The sequence below is a fragment of the Protopterus annectens genome, chromosome 2.part2, assembly GCF_019279795.1.
Source record: "Protopterus annectens isolate FY-2018-M chromosome 2.part2, PAN1.0, whole genome shotgun sequence".
NCBI classification, from domain to species: Eukaryota; Metazoa; Chordata; order Ceratodontiformes; family Protopteridae; genus Protopterus; species Protopterus annectens.
In genome coordinates, this window is record NC_056730.1 from 28,461,817 (window position 1) to 28,477,756 (window position 15,940).

Here is a 15,940-nt window from a genome sequence, read left to right on the forward strand (position 1 = left end):
ACATCCTACAGAAATCAGCGCTGACTGACATGGTGAAAACTGTAACAGTAAAGATGAGATTGAGGATGAAGAACACAAACATAACTATAGATAGGTGAAAATGTTTGGAAAGCTTACACAGTCTAGGGAATGCCATGACTACAGGGTTAGTTTATTTGTCAAGTAGTTTTTTTTATTTGTTTTTTCTTTTTTTGGTGAAGGTTTATTTATTTATTGATTGATTGATTGATTGATTGATTGATTGAAATCTGATTACCAGGGAAGTCCAACTAAGCAGAAGTCCATTTTCAGCGGAGGCCCAGGGGGAAAAGCTTCAAAGCATTACACATTATAAGAATAATAATTTTACAGTCTTTAGCAATAATACAAAAAACAAATACAGTTTAAATAATTATACCAAATTAGACATAATATGAAAACATTGGTTAAGAATAAATACAAGTCATATGACAATGAATTAATAGTTAAAGAAATTTTAGCCAGTTTATAGAGGAAGTTAGTATAATATAAACAGGAATTGCAATACAAAGGGAGAAAAAATCAGGCTTATGACATATTTAGACAGAAAGCCAGAGGAAAGAAATTGATAGAACTAAGGAAGTTAGTGAATAAGGGAGAGGAAGGCGATGTAAGGTATGAATAGATATCTGTCCGCATTTAGGGATATAGTTTACCCTGGTGTTGAGCAAGAAGAGAGACAGCTTTTGGCTAGGAAGTCTTTCAGAATGGTTTTGAAGGATGGGAGGGAGGGTACTGACCTGATGGATAGAGATAAGGAGTTCTAGGCCTTAGCAACAAGGTACAAGTACAGACAATCCCCAGCAGATTTGATAGGTTTGTGGACAGACAGGAGTCTGTGGTCATTAGATGGTAATGGCCAACTAGGAACATAGTTGTTTGAAGGGGTTCCTTTCAGATATGTACCAAAAGTTGTCTGGGAATATATTCCAGAGTTTGCCTATAGCAACAACAACTCTTGATGTACTGAATCTTTTTTTGTTTTTGTTTTGTTATTTGAACGATCACTAATCTGTCCACAGATGCTGAAGCGGACACCAATAAATAATTGTGGATAAGGAACATTGGTCAGAGAAGTATTACAGTTTGTGGACAAAATAAAAACTGAACTGCACATAGATTGTGTAGCAACTCTAACCAATGAAAGTTTCTCAATGACAATGTTGCATCTTACTATAGTAGCCATCAGTACATCTAGATACTTTATTATAGTCATCTGTTAATTTGTTTTACAGAGAGTAGACAATTCAGTAAGTAGATGACATGAATATAAAAGACACAGTAGTAAAAATGTGTTTAGTATGGCCAGCCTGGAATTATCACTAAAGACAGTCTTGGCCTCACATAGCACAACAAATATTTGGTTGAGAATCAAGATCAGAAATATCTGGAACCACATGCTGGCTAAAAAAGCAAACAATTTTGCATATAATGCTTCATCAGACAATAAAACATTAAAAAAACAACTCATGATTATATAACATTCTTAAAAATCACATGATATAAAATCAATTAAAAAGTCATATGATCCATTCAAATTGTTCATGATACTTAAAGCAATATCACACTATTCCATTTATTACTTTATTATCTAACTTGATTATTTATTTCTTTTAATATAGGCTTAATATTAAGCATGCTCTAACCTGACAATACACTTATACTCTTCCTTTTCTATCATATTATCTGTTTATCAATGACTTGTAAGACCATAAACTTAGAAAAATGTGTATCATTAGTTTCCTTCATGTGCTTATATAATACATTTGTTTCTACGCATCTCCTTATATCTAATCGATGAGCACCTATATGCTCTTTTAACTTCCGATTAGTTTTACCTATATAAAAGGCTTCACATGCTTCGTACTTAGCCATATATATATGATATTCTTTGAATCACAACTCCCATAAACCTGCAATGTAAACCATTTTCCACTTACTGGATACTTAATCTGTTTCTTTTTATATATATGCTTGCAATAAATACATCTCATATACACGTGTACCTTTCCTATTACTTTTAATATGATTTATTGTCTTTATTGTTCCTTATAACATAATCTGTTTTTCAGGGTTCATGATTTCTTATATCCAAAGCTAGCTCCTTCTTCTACTATTTCTTTTAATTAAGGAATTTGTTGTAAAATATGTCAATGTCTCATAACCATATTTTTTATATCTCTAGTTCTCCTATTATATATCGGGTCTATATTAGCAAATCGAAAAAACTTTTACGCAAATACCTAAATGTCAACACCTATAACGTGAACCGCGAAAATCCTGAACGCACTAAACAGCGAAAAATAAAATATCGAACTGTCATAGTCGGCCAACCCCACCACCCGCTACTTACTACCTACCCAAACAAAATAAACCACATACATACACTAACCAAACCCTACTTCTAACCTAAAGTAAAGCACCAAAACCCTACTTCTAACCCTACACTAAACCCCACATACACAACTAACTATGCACTATCCTTAACCCCTCCCTAACCCTAAGGTCTGTAACTACTGCACACATCCCCTACAGACATGCACCCAAAAAATAAATAATACACATACATACATACATTTAACAAAACTCTACTTCCAACACTACACTAAACCCCACATACACAACTAACTATGCACTATCCTTAACCCCTCCCTAACCTTAAGGTCTGTAACTACTGCACACATCCCCTACAGACATACACCCAAAAAAATAAATAATACACATACATACAGTTAAATAAAACCCTACTTCTAACACTACACTAAATCTTACATACATTACCTATCTATTCACTTACCTTAACCTACATCCTAACCCTAAAGTCCTATCTATCACACACTTACCTTACGGAGCTATAATGCAGACGGGCCAACCATTACACTTCGACATTTAAACTTACGCTGTTTTGGACATTCAGTGTTTCCGTATTTGGTGCAATACGTGTCGCTCCTTTCATATTCGCAATTGCGGTCTTTTGATCTGGTAATAGGAACCATATACATCTACATTCCTTGTTATTATTAGTTCTATTACTATTCTGTACTTCATTAGTCTTTACCGAATATTTAATACTTATCGTATGGCTGAACAGTGACCTGCTGTACATATAGAAGATTTTTTGAAGTGTAACAGAATCCATTAATACAAGGTACTGATGATGGAACTATTAACACGATGATGGCTATGAATAATAAAGAAACCTTTATACAGTTTCAAAAGAAATTAGAGACATTTGAGTCATGAAAGATCTAACCCTATTTGACTTGCTATGTCTTCACAAAAGCAGTGCCTCTACTAACACCTGCACTATAGACCTAAAACCTTCACTGAAACATAATCAAGACTCGGTGGAGGTTTCTAACACGGCACATTCCTAGCCTATAGGACAAGTTGCCACTACAGGTCAAACAAAGCACTACTTTGGCTATCTTTAAGGGTAATCTTGATGACTGGATGGGTAGACACTTAATTGCAACAGGCTTATTATGTGAGGCACTACTCCATTTGAGAGGTAAGCAGTATTAAATGCTTGACAAAGGTGGCAAGAACTTTTAAGTTTGCCTAATTAAAGACATATTTGGTCCCTGTGATCACTAGCTTAGTATTATTCCAATATTTCCATGGATTTACTCATATTTACATCTATCAGTAAAGTTTCCTTATTCGGTGAATATGGAATCTAGGTATCAGCAAGAAAGCAAAAGCGGTCATTACCCTATAGGGTTACATCTTCATCAACACCATTGTGGATTTGCTTTTTCTCTAAAATATTACAGCTTGGTGGTGAAACTGTGGTATCGTTATCAACAGATCTTAACCAGGTTTCAGAGACAGATAAGATGACAGCTTTGTAAGGCCAGAGCCAGCTATGTATGAGAAGTGTTTTTATATATGTTTCTGGCATTGATGGGGGTCATATTCAGGCTAGCTACTTTGACTGGACATCATTTGTGGATCTGATGAGAGTGTTCTCACACAATGGGCAAAGATTAGGGTAGACAGTATTGGAGATGAGGATTGAAATAGTCTGTGATATGACGTAAGAAAAAACAGCATTTAAATTTCATGCAACTATCCTTCTCTATTATTGGAAATGTTAACCTATTTGTCTCATGATGTGAATCTTAACAACACATTTATTATGCAACTACATACCTTCAGAAAGTTTATGTACACAAAGCGAAGACATACATGTTCATATCAGTATTTAGTGCTGACCTTCGGATAATTATAAGGATTACATAGGCATCAGCTCGAATAAGGTTTACAAAAAAAGCTGCCAGTCAAAGAGTTAAAAGAATTAGAGTTTTAAACTGGAATGGTGCAAATCTGCTGGCTAACACACTGTCAGTCTGACAGGATGTTGGACTGAAAAGAGTAGCCACTCTGGATATATAGGACCATCTAACTTACATTTAAGGGGGTTGATAGAGTGGCCAGGGCTGTTAGGGCTAGGGTATCCACTTCTTGGCATGGATACCCCCACAATTTCTAAGTCATTACTAAGACCCAAGGAGCATATGCAGTGGCAACAGAGCAGGTCAATGATGTCCACTGGAATGTATGCTGCTAGTAGTGGAAAAAGAGTGCATAGTAATGGAGATATCCACTTAGCTGCAGATGTCCAGAGCTTAACAGTGAATCAGGTGGAATACACACGAGCTAGGAATGCTGAAGAGAATAAACAGGGGTCCCATGAATGGGACATAGGTGAAAGGAATAGCAGGCTGGACTGGGACACTGTTCTCGTCTAGTGCATTGTGTTAATTACTGAATTGCATTACCTAAACACACTTGTATTTTTAATATACTCTTACTATCCACAAACCAGGTAGAAAATGAGCTACTCAGACAAAACGTCTTAAGTAAGGTAAAACGTAGAATAACAGCCCTGTTTCAAGCAAGACTGCTTTGTGCCAGATGGCCTTAATACAAGATACTGACACACTTTTTTTAACAACTTAGCTGTGTACTGCAATGTCCCTTACCATCCACCAGGCAAAAATACAGACTGACCAAGATCAAAAGCACAAATGTATCAAACATAATTACTGTATTGTTATGTCTTATGTTTACAACTACACCTATAGAACGAAAGGTAAATTGTTCCACAATGAAAGATACTACCAGGGATCTAGACATTTTTTCCTTTAAAACATCACTCTAAAAGACCCTCACAACAGTAGGATTGTTATCCCTATTCTAATAAATCTTGCTGATTCTCTTCCCATTATTGGCAGCGCTAGGCCTCCTTTCGCAAGTCTTTAAAGTCAGGTTGGAAGAGAATTCAGCTCTGAACTTCTTTAGCATAATGAGGCCATCACAACATCTTCACTTTCTAATTCTTATGGTTCAACTTGTTCTAATGAAGAGCAGAGAAAATTTAATTCAACATCTGGTTAATTTTTTTCTTTTCATTAGTTTGTCATATTATTGTTCAGTGAGCCACAGTTCTCCATTATAAAATACGCACTGGTGTCCATGTCCAAAAGAATATACTAAATTGTGCAACAGGAAACAATATCCAGTGGTCTGTTTACATGTATTACAACAGAAAGTTACCTCATACTGAGCATCAAATTTATCCAGAAAGAATCTGCACAGTCTCCTCCATTCACAATTTATTCATTTTTCCTTTATAGTAACATATTTCAGATATGACAGAATGCTTTTAACATGTTGTGGAATACATAAATATATTAACATTCTTGTATAATAATTACAATCTACAGTACATATGAGAGAATGCTTTTAACAAATAATAGAATAAATATAGTGCATGCTGTCTTTTGGCTGTTAGATTTTTTTCCCATAATTTAAAAGTTATTTTTCCATTACTACTGGTTTTGCCCAATATACTGTACTAGTATCCTCAAAAGTGACATTTGTAATGGAAAACTAAAAAGCAGTGGTAGCTGTAATACCTAAATCGGGTAAAGATCCATCAGATCCAGCTTTATACAGGCCCATTTCAACACCAAACCATGATTATAAAGTGTTCATGTCTATAATGGGTAAACGAATGGCAAAAGTAATGCCAAAATTGATAGATATGGATCAATGTGGTTTTGTGGAGAGGAGGAAAACATTTGACAACATTAACAGAACACTGACGATCCAGAGGGAAGCAAAATGCAAGAAAATACCTTTGCTGTTGGTGGGTCTTGATGCAGAGAAAGCATTTGACAGAGTAAACTGTGACTTTATGAGCAGGGCAATGGAAGCATTTGCATTTCCTGAAAAAATTATAAGGTTGATTAGGAGGATATATGAGGGATTTGAGGGAAAAATTAAAGTGGGTGGGGTCCTCTCTGATCATTTCTGCTTGAGCAGAGGAACCAGGCTGGGGTGTCCTCTTTCCCTCTTGTTATTTGCATTATATTTAGAACCACTGACAAAGAAAATAATGGACTCAGAAATTCAAGGATATAATTGGTACGGTAGTCAACAAAAGCTGGCTCTATTTCCAGATGATATTATCTTATAGCTGACAAAAAAACAGGAAAAGACATTACAATGCTGTGGAAAGTTTTGAGACAGTTTCATATCTTTTCGGGATACAAAATTAATGAAGCTAAAACAAAAACAATAGCAGTAAATTATGTACCCATATATGAATTGGTTCAGCAATATCCATATTTATGGGGACATGATAAAATTAAGTATTTAGGAGTATGGATTAAAAATGATTTTAGTGTGGCAGCTAAGGATATGTGGGAAGAAACTAAACATAAGATAATACACAAACTGAGAAAATGGAAGCTTTGTTATATGGATGTGGTTAGTAAGATACAAGCAGTTCAAATGTTTTTAGTCCCATTAGTCTTATACACGGGTTAGGCATATTTTATCAACCAGATTGTGGATAGCAATCAATAAAGGGCTGAAAAACTTTATCTCGAAGGGGAAGACAGCAAGTGTCAAGTGGGATAAGATGATTCTTCCATTAGAACTGGGCAGATTGGGATTACCCGATTTGAAGGGGTATTTCAGAGCTACACAGTTAAAACATAGCACATAAATAGAAAACTATAATTGAAAGTAGAAAAGGATGATGATGAAAAGGGGGGAAGCTCAAGAAACAAGGTGCGACTGGGATTTTGTTTGCAGATCTTTAAGGAGAATAACAATAATCATAGAGTAGAATATTATATCCATAAAGCAGCAGAAAGTATCCTAAGAACTAAGCCAACACGGGAATGGAGAAAGGAGATTCTGCTGACAGGGACAACTGCAATTAGGGATACAGACAATAGGCAAGAGGGGGCGGGAATTTATTGGAGAAAACTAGCAAAGGAACCAAGGTACTGGGAGCAAATAACTAGAGAGGGAAAGATGACAGAATGGGAAGGCACCAAGAATTTATTTGGACTGCAGATTAGAGATTGCCTTCCCTATCAAGGACTGACATCAGAGTATAGGCAAAGAGAAAGAAATATGGGGGGGGGGTCTTAAAGGAAAGACCAGCACTGGTAGAGTTTCTAGTAGAATCTAGAACAGAAGCTGCCATTAAAAAGGGAATAATTAGTAGAGCATATAAAATATTGTGGGAACAATGCATACAGGGGAGGAATGAGGTTTAAAAGAAGGCAGGATATAAATGAGTTACATAATGTTTGACTGAAAATGATTGGGTTGATTATAACTGAAGTATAATGTTTGCAGCTGAGAGTCTGTCAGTATGGTCTGTGATGTAAAATGTTTGCAACTAGGGTTGTGTCAGGGTGGTTTGTTTTCATTTATATAAATGTATGATTGGCAGTGCTGAAAATGATGGTTTAATAAAGATATTTCTTGTTTAAAAAAGGATGGGCAGGAATTGAATAATTTATGTAATGTTGCTTAGGTTACATGATAAAATAGCAGTATATGTGAAGTATGATGCTTGTAAAGGTGAACCTGTTAATACAGTTTGATTACTTGTATGTAACTGTAAAATTGCCAATGTCACAAGTGTTAGTTCAATAAAGGTGTTTAAAAAGCAAAACTATGTAATGGAAAACTTTGGTTCTATATTATAATACCGAAAATCCTTTTAAGCGAACATGAAAACACCAACACGTATTGAGCGAACCGTGATTATGTCGAACGTACAAAACCGCAAAATTCAAAAAGTTGAAGTGTCATGGTTGGCCCGTCTGCGGTACAGCTCCATAAGGTAAGTGTGCGATAGTTATGGACCTTAGGGTTAGGGTGCGGGTTAAGGTAAGTGCATAGATAGTAATGTATGCACGGTTTAGTGTAGGATTAGACGTAGGGTTTTGGTGCTTTACTTTAGGGTTAGAAGTAGGGTTTTGGTTAATGTATGTATGTGGTTTATTTACTTTGTTTGGGTAGGCAGTATGTAGTGGGAGGTGGAGTTGGCCAACTATGGGGATTCGACGTTTTGTATTTCGCGGTTTAGTACATTCGGCATATTCGCGGTTCGTGCAATACGTGTCGGTGTTTTCATGTTCGCGTAAAGGGATTTTCGCTATTATAATATAGACCCGAAAACTTCATGTTGTTTTAAGATGCTTACAGCCACAAGAGATAAATTACATAGTATTTTATGTATTTATTTTCTGTATTAAACTGTAAAAATGGACATTTTGCCATAACTTTGTAGCTTGTCACAACATGATGCATGCTAACTGAGCAGATGAAAAATGTGCAGTTTATCTTCCTCTATGAATAGGTGTAATAACATGTTTTTGTTGGTAACACACTTCTCAAAATTCTAAACTTATACTGAGAACAAACTCCTATTATAAACATTAAGAAATGTTACTTTGCTATCATGTTAAGTTATCTTAATCCTATTATGCTGTGCTACATTACAGGTCACACCTTTAAACAAGGTCACCTTCTTCTCTCTGTTTAACTGTACTGCTGAGAGGCCAAACAGGAATTAAAGAACCCTGAATTTTTGTGCTTTGGTTCTTACATGGGCAGATGGCTTTACAGTGTTCTCACTAACATGACATCCATCTACAGGAAAGCTATTTTCTTTTGCACTCTATAAGAGATTACAATGTATGGGCGGATTCAGAGACATGTAAGAATTGCACACAGCAAAAGCTCATTAGTGACTCATTTGCATGTCTCTGAATTGAACATTTATTGCAGATGTCCACTGTGTCAAGCATTACCACTACTAAGCCACATAATGCTGTGGACAGGTACCTACAGACATATAAACACACACACACACACACACACACACACACACACACACACACACACATACACACACACACACACACACACACACACACACACACACACACACACACACACACACACACACACACACACACACACACCTGCTGTACTACTAACAGACCTGCTGCTCCTACTGACAGCAGTGCGTGTTTACAGTAACTCTACCATGGTCAGTTCTTACTTCTCTGCATGAAATAAAGTGGCAAAACTTGTGTTTGAACCATTTTCCATCACTGCTGTAAGCACTGTGTACAGTTCCTGGGCAGAGCACTGGTTGTTTACATTTGCCATACTGCCACATGTTTATATGGCATTGACCATGAAGACCTCTATGATGCTACTTCACACACAGCCTTCAAACTGCTGCAGCACTACAAAGGTCTTTGAAACACCTCCTCATAACACACTAAGCAATACCACTACTAGAAACAGGATTGCACAGTGCATTATGTTTCTGAATACTTCCTATGTGTAAGTGTGGCACACATATGATGATACCAGCTTTGTCTGCTTGTTTGCCGTTTCTTTTGTATTAAAGTACTTCAGTTTAAATATAATAGGTACAGAAAATGTTTCGGTAAGGTTAATTGTTCTTCCATTTTATATATCACATGTACTATGTGTGAATTAGTCTGTGTTCATAATGTGTGTGTGTGTGTGTGTGTGTGTGTGTGTGTGTGTGTGTTTGTGTGTGTGTGTCTATACTGTATGCATTTACATATACAAACACACTTATAACTATATATATATATATATATATATATATATATATATATATATATATATATATATATATTTTTTTTTACACACATGATTGGGTGCTATGCTGTGTATAAGTAAATACATTTCAGGATATTCAGTTGTGTTATAGGCATCCCAAACGCATTGAGCAACACAAAGTGAAATCAGAAAGCTGCAGTTACAAGTTATGGTTATATAACTATAAATGTGGTCTGCTTCCAGCATATAAAATTGTAAACAAAGTCTGAAAATTCAGGTGAAAAATGTAACAAGTCTAGAGTATAATTTAGACAAGTGGGTTTTACCTAATGCTCATCATTTAAGTAAGTCATTGTGTAATTTGTCAGTGGAGACTATTTGTAAACTACATGCTTTGTTGATATACATGCATAACCACAGAAAAATGTGCAGCTGCTCTTCTGACCCTTCTGAAGGACCACTTCCACATTCCTACCTTCTCCCACTTACTTATTCAGTTGTGTGCATAACAAGTGAAGTTTCTTGTATCATGCAAAGTCTGCAGACATGTGGGACATCCAAAAATGGCATTACTTAAGAAAATATTTGTATCACAGCTTAGATCACGGGAATGTTTGTCTTTCCTGAAGTACCCACTGCAGACATCCACACACAAACAGACGTATAACCTTAACCTTTTTGACCTTTGAATAGAAGCATTCCCTAAAATCATAGTGCATTATTGGTACGTGTAGATAGAACCCTGTTTTAAGTTGCCCTCTGAAAAAAGCAGCTCCTGTAGCTGAGCAGTTTTGCACCCTAGTCTCTAGCTGAACGGAGAAGTCCAGAAAAATGCCAGCATGAGTAGTGTAACAGGAGTAAGAGAAACAGAAGGAAGAAAATGTCAAATGAGTGGCAAGTAAAGTCACTTTAAATAGAAATCCCATTAAGTATGGCTGCTTTAGATAACACAAGGAAAACCCTGCTGCGAAAAAAGAAATACAGTACTAAAGTTTAAGTTAGTTGCTTTGTAGCTTAGCAGATTTACCATACAAGCCAGGAAAAACTGAACTTAGTAAGAACTAAGTGAATCTTTTACCTGTTAGCTAATTCTTCTGCTTCTGCAGGATCAATAGATTCTTCTCCAGCTTCATTTTCTATAGAGAATGAGATCTCAGATGCTCTGTCACACTCTGCAGAACAGTAAGCCTCCATTTTATTATTTTATTTTTCAGTTTTCACCCGTATTCATGCACTGTTACTGACAGATAAGCTCATCCCCGTGGGTCCAGTTCTCCTGACTCAGGCAAGACTTAAAATAGAAAAAAAAAAGTTGAACAGGGTCCAGCACTTTTCTCACCCCTAGTGTCTGATTCAGTACTGCCAAGGTCCTAGTGCCTGCCAAAACAAGTCCCATGAGCAAAGTGGAGTTACATCAAATATCAAAATAATAACAGCAGTAATTATAATTATGCAGGAAATATCTGTCTTGCTCTTGTTATTAGATAAATAATATGACTTCAAACTTCTAAATCCAGAAACAGAATTTATAACAAATACTATCACTTGAATTTCAATGGAATAATTTTTGCTAAAGTGTCTTTTTTTAAATACATAGGAAATAGGAGACTTAGGGCATGGATGTATGTTTACCAGAACTTTTATATAAAAACTGTGTAATAAAGCTATGCTGAACAGGTATGAGTTCCCAATGAATGTGTGTCAGAACCCATATCTTATCTTCCTAGCTCAGGCAACATTTTCTATCACATTTTTGGTTAATTATTTATTGGTGGGGTGTTTAAATAATCCATATTTTACATGAAAAAGATGAAGCTTCATAGCTCTCCAGGAAAATTAATGACTGCATCTTCTTGATTGGATCAAGTCTTATATAGCTGTCCTGCAACTACTCCAACAAACTTGGAAATAACCCATTCTGTACACAGCATAGTAATTTCGCATTTGACACAAACTGTAAATTACAAAATGAACACAGAATGAAATGATAAAAATCTGTGGGATTGAAGTAAGTCTCTAAATTAATAGGTTCATAGGTTATACTAAGCTAGCTGCCCTTGTGGGACATTTTAAGCCTAGCCAATTTTCCTTTCAAATGTGAGAAACAAACTCTGAACCTTGGTTCTGTGAGGTAAACACCGTAACCATTATACCAACCCACAACTCCAATAATGGGCTTGTCCAGGATATGAACCCAAGATCTCTTACACTCAAAGCAAGAATCATACTCCTAGAACAACAATAGTAATATATAAAATAATATATTTCGACATGCATTATAGGACCATAAGGTCCAAAGTACAGTGCAATGAATGAAGTGTGAATATACCTCTCAATTGTCCCTGATTTTGCAGAATACCCTATATATTACCTAATATTTTTACCCTGTCTCTCATAAAATTTTTGATTGTCTGATAAATCACTGAGGATTGCACCCAGTTTCATGACCAATAATAGAGTTTCTTGCTTCTTATTCTTCAGGACATCATTTTACTAACTTCCTAAGTAAATTAGTGATGTTTAAACTATCCCTGATTTGGAGCCTTTGTCCCTACTTCCCATTATTTCTGGCATTATCTAGAATTCTTGAGCAAAGAAGTAAGGAGGTATATGATTCAAGGGAGAGAGTGTTTTTTTTTTTGTGCTTCTAATTTTTACAGACATATGGCAATTAATTTTCTTTTTTTTTTCAAAACAATTTTATTGATTTTACTAATTTCAAAATTATAAACAATCACATAAAATCATAGTAAAAACTGTAACCTGAAAACTTTAACATATATAAATTACATTAAATTACATATTTGATATATACCAAACTAACAGAAATGAACCAATAAAGTATTTACATAGACATCCATTAATATATTTACAATGTGTTATTGATATTTGATTATAATGTATATTGTCATTATGAAAGAAACAAACTGATGTAATTTGTTATAGAGATTCGTTCTTCTTCAACAAATTTTGCAAATTAACCCACAATTGATGATTGTATGTTTTTTTAGTTGTCCTTGAGTTTATAGTTTTAATTGCAGTTGGCATACTACATTTAACAGATTCATGAACTCAGAAAAAGAAGGAGGAGATTCTGAAATCCAATTTTTTGTTATGGTCTTTCTGGCTATTGCCAGTATTGTCCATAATAGTGGATACTTTATTTTTCTGACACATTGTGGAACAGGAGTATTAAATATCACCAGAGATTTATTTAATGTGAAATTGTCTGAATAAAGTGCCTGTAGTAAGTTATTTATTTTCCCCCAGAAAGTATTTAAAGTATAGCATTCATAAAACATATGTGCCCAGTTTATGTCTATATTTGATTTACATTTATTACAAATATTTTGTTTTTTGTTTATTTTATCCATTAATTGAGGAGTATAGAAATATTTGTTTATATATCTCCAAGTATATAATTTCTAGTTCAAAGATAAAGTAGTTTTCCCTGCTGAATGTAAAATGTTTGCTTTATCTAGATCAGTTGGGAGATTATTATTGATAGAGTAAAAATAGTTCCAGAAGTTCTGTGGACAACTGAAAGTTTCCTCTCTTATAGTTCTATAAATAAAAGAAAGTTTGACAGAATATGTATGTGGCAATTAATTTTCTGATGCTTACTATAAACTGTAAAAACATCACAGTACATTAAAAGCACTGCTATCAACATAATTTAGTCATGCTGCCTTTTCTGAATACATTTTTTAATTAGATTAACTTATTTATATGTATCTATTTCACAATTATGTTTCCTTTTCCTGCTTCATAATGCTTAATGGAAAATACCAGTATGGCTAATTAATTTCATCTGGTTGTGAGTCATTAAACAGTGGTCTGGACAGATGATGTGCTTCCTGTTTCCAGGCTTTACTAATACAAAGCACAACTGTTTTACTACAACTGTATGAATACACTCACTGTAACTGCAGAAACAATGTTTGCTGTAGGAATTCTAGATATAGTTTGGATTACCATCCAGCAAGTTAGATTTAATTCTCATACTCAACAATTTCAACAGTGAGGCATCCCTATAAGCCAGAGACCATGCAGTCTCAAGCTAGGGTGGTTAGATGTAGCCTGGCTGTAAAGGAAAGTGCATCCCATCATTTTATTATATCCTTTTCTGAGCTCACAAAGCAGTAAAACAAAAGTACTAAACCAACAAATACCCTTAGAAGGCAGCCAAAGAGGCTAAAGCATTAGAAAAAAAGTATAGAATCCCTCAGGGTTTTGTGCTGGGACATCTCCTGTTTGGTATCTACTTTTCTGAAGTAAAAGCCAATACCAAAGGGCTCTGGCTGACTACATTTGGAGATGAGAGAAAGCTATGGGCAGTCATTTAATCCCCAGATGACTTAGCCTTCCTGCAGGAAGGTTTGTCACAAATAAATAACTGGTGCCAAAATCATGGAACGAAACTAAATCCAAAAAATGAATTACTGTATCCTTTGGGAAGTCATCTACCTCAGGGAACTACCACATTGAAAATACACCCCTAAGAGTTGATCTAGTTGTTTGGGATTTGGGAACATATGTGGACAATGACCTAACTTTTTACCAGCATGCGTCTGTTGTAAGAAAGTCCTTCTATACTGCACAACTCTAAACAAAGGGATTGCACCTATATCTAGGGATACCATTGTCCACCTTTATTCAGCCCTCATTATGCCAGTTATTGAATATAATTCTCTTGGCATGTATCTGTCCAGACACATGCAATAACTGGAATGCCAACACAGATACATTAGTAAAGGGATATAAGGCCTAAATAACCATATCCTACATGGACCACTCAAATCCCTGTCACTATGCTCGATATGCTACAGACTGATAAGAAGTGATCTGTGTCTAACACACAAGGCATCCTTCAACCCAATACTGATGGATTTACTGCACATCAGCAAGTCAAATGGCATCCTACTTACTTTGTTTAAGGATCTAAATCTCTTTCGCAACATCAACAAAATGGTTGGGAGGGACAGGTGTATCTTGCAGATGATACCCCTGTTCTGTAATAGACTCCCCAGCCACATAAAACAAAGTTCAACCCTGTTCATATTCAAGTGCAACTTGGATCTATTGATAATAAACACAACATTTACTCCAGGACTATCCCTGTACTACGAATGGACAGAGACAGCTCCTAAATGCTTTATCTCATGCATGGGTCCCCTCAGATTATCTGTGACATGATCTCAGTTATTCCCATTAGGAGTAATATATAATTATCAACCATGGGATGGGTAAGGCCAATCTCTAGCTAAATGGTATTGGTTAATTTGAGCACAAAATGGAAATTGGCTAGGCTTAAAATGGCCTGCAAGGGCAGCTGGTCTAGTATTTACCTGTGAACCTATGAATACATGAAAAATACACATTAAAGATAGGTAATAAGCACTGTTATAATAAACTCCAAAAACCTATTCTAAAAAGTATAGGAGAAAAACAACACATTTAAATGTAGAAGAAAGCAACAATATTAAAGTTAAAAAGCATAATATCCGTAACAAGTACAGAATTAGCTAGGTCTATATCACTTTGTTGAATCACTTATGATCGAAACCCTATTCATCGAACACCTACTTATCGAAGCAGCCAATCATCGAATGGAGTTTTCAGTGAAAATTTTCACCCTAGCAACCAGGAACAAAATAATATAATTTAACACCTACCTTGGTGGGGGGCTTCACCTCCCACACATGCCAATGTGGGGGTTGTGCCCCCATACCCCCTAACTAAATATACTAACTCCAAAATCACATTACAGTGAGGAAAAGGGCAAATTCCAGATGGTGGCCAACCACTGGTTTGCCCTAGGAAAAACTTTGGTTAAAACTGCATTCAGTGATTAGTGGTTTTGATTAAAATCTGTTTGACGAACAGGGGTTCAATCATCTGTGATTCGACAAAATGATATAGACCCAAATTACCTTTATAGTAAGACCAGCAAGATTAACAGTATGAAGGTGAAGTAGCATAGGATCCTGTCCTGCTG

The 15,940-nt window shown here is 35.5% G+C and overlaps 1 protein-coding gene across 1 annotated transcript in view; it reads right to left on the minus strand.

Annotated features, from left to right (window-relative positions):
* CMYA5 (cardiomyopathy associated 5) overlaps positions 1 to 11,201 on the minus strand; it is a 704,220-nt gene extending 693,019 nt beyond the window's left edge. Inside the window, exon 1 of the mRNA XM_044063710.1 lies at positions 11,021 to 11,201. Within this exon, the coding sequence (XP_043919645.1) occupies positions 11,021 to 11,136 (116 nt within the window). The 5' untranslated portion in view covers positions 11,137 to 11,201. The remainder of the gene's footprint in view (positions 1 to 11,020) is intronic.
* Between the last annotated feature and the right edge of the window lie 4,739 nt (positions 11,202 to 15,940).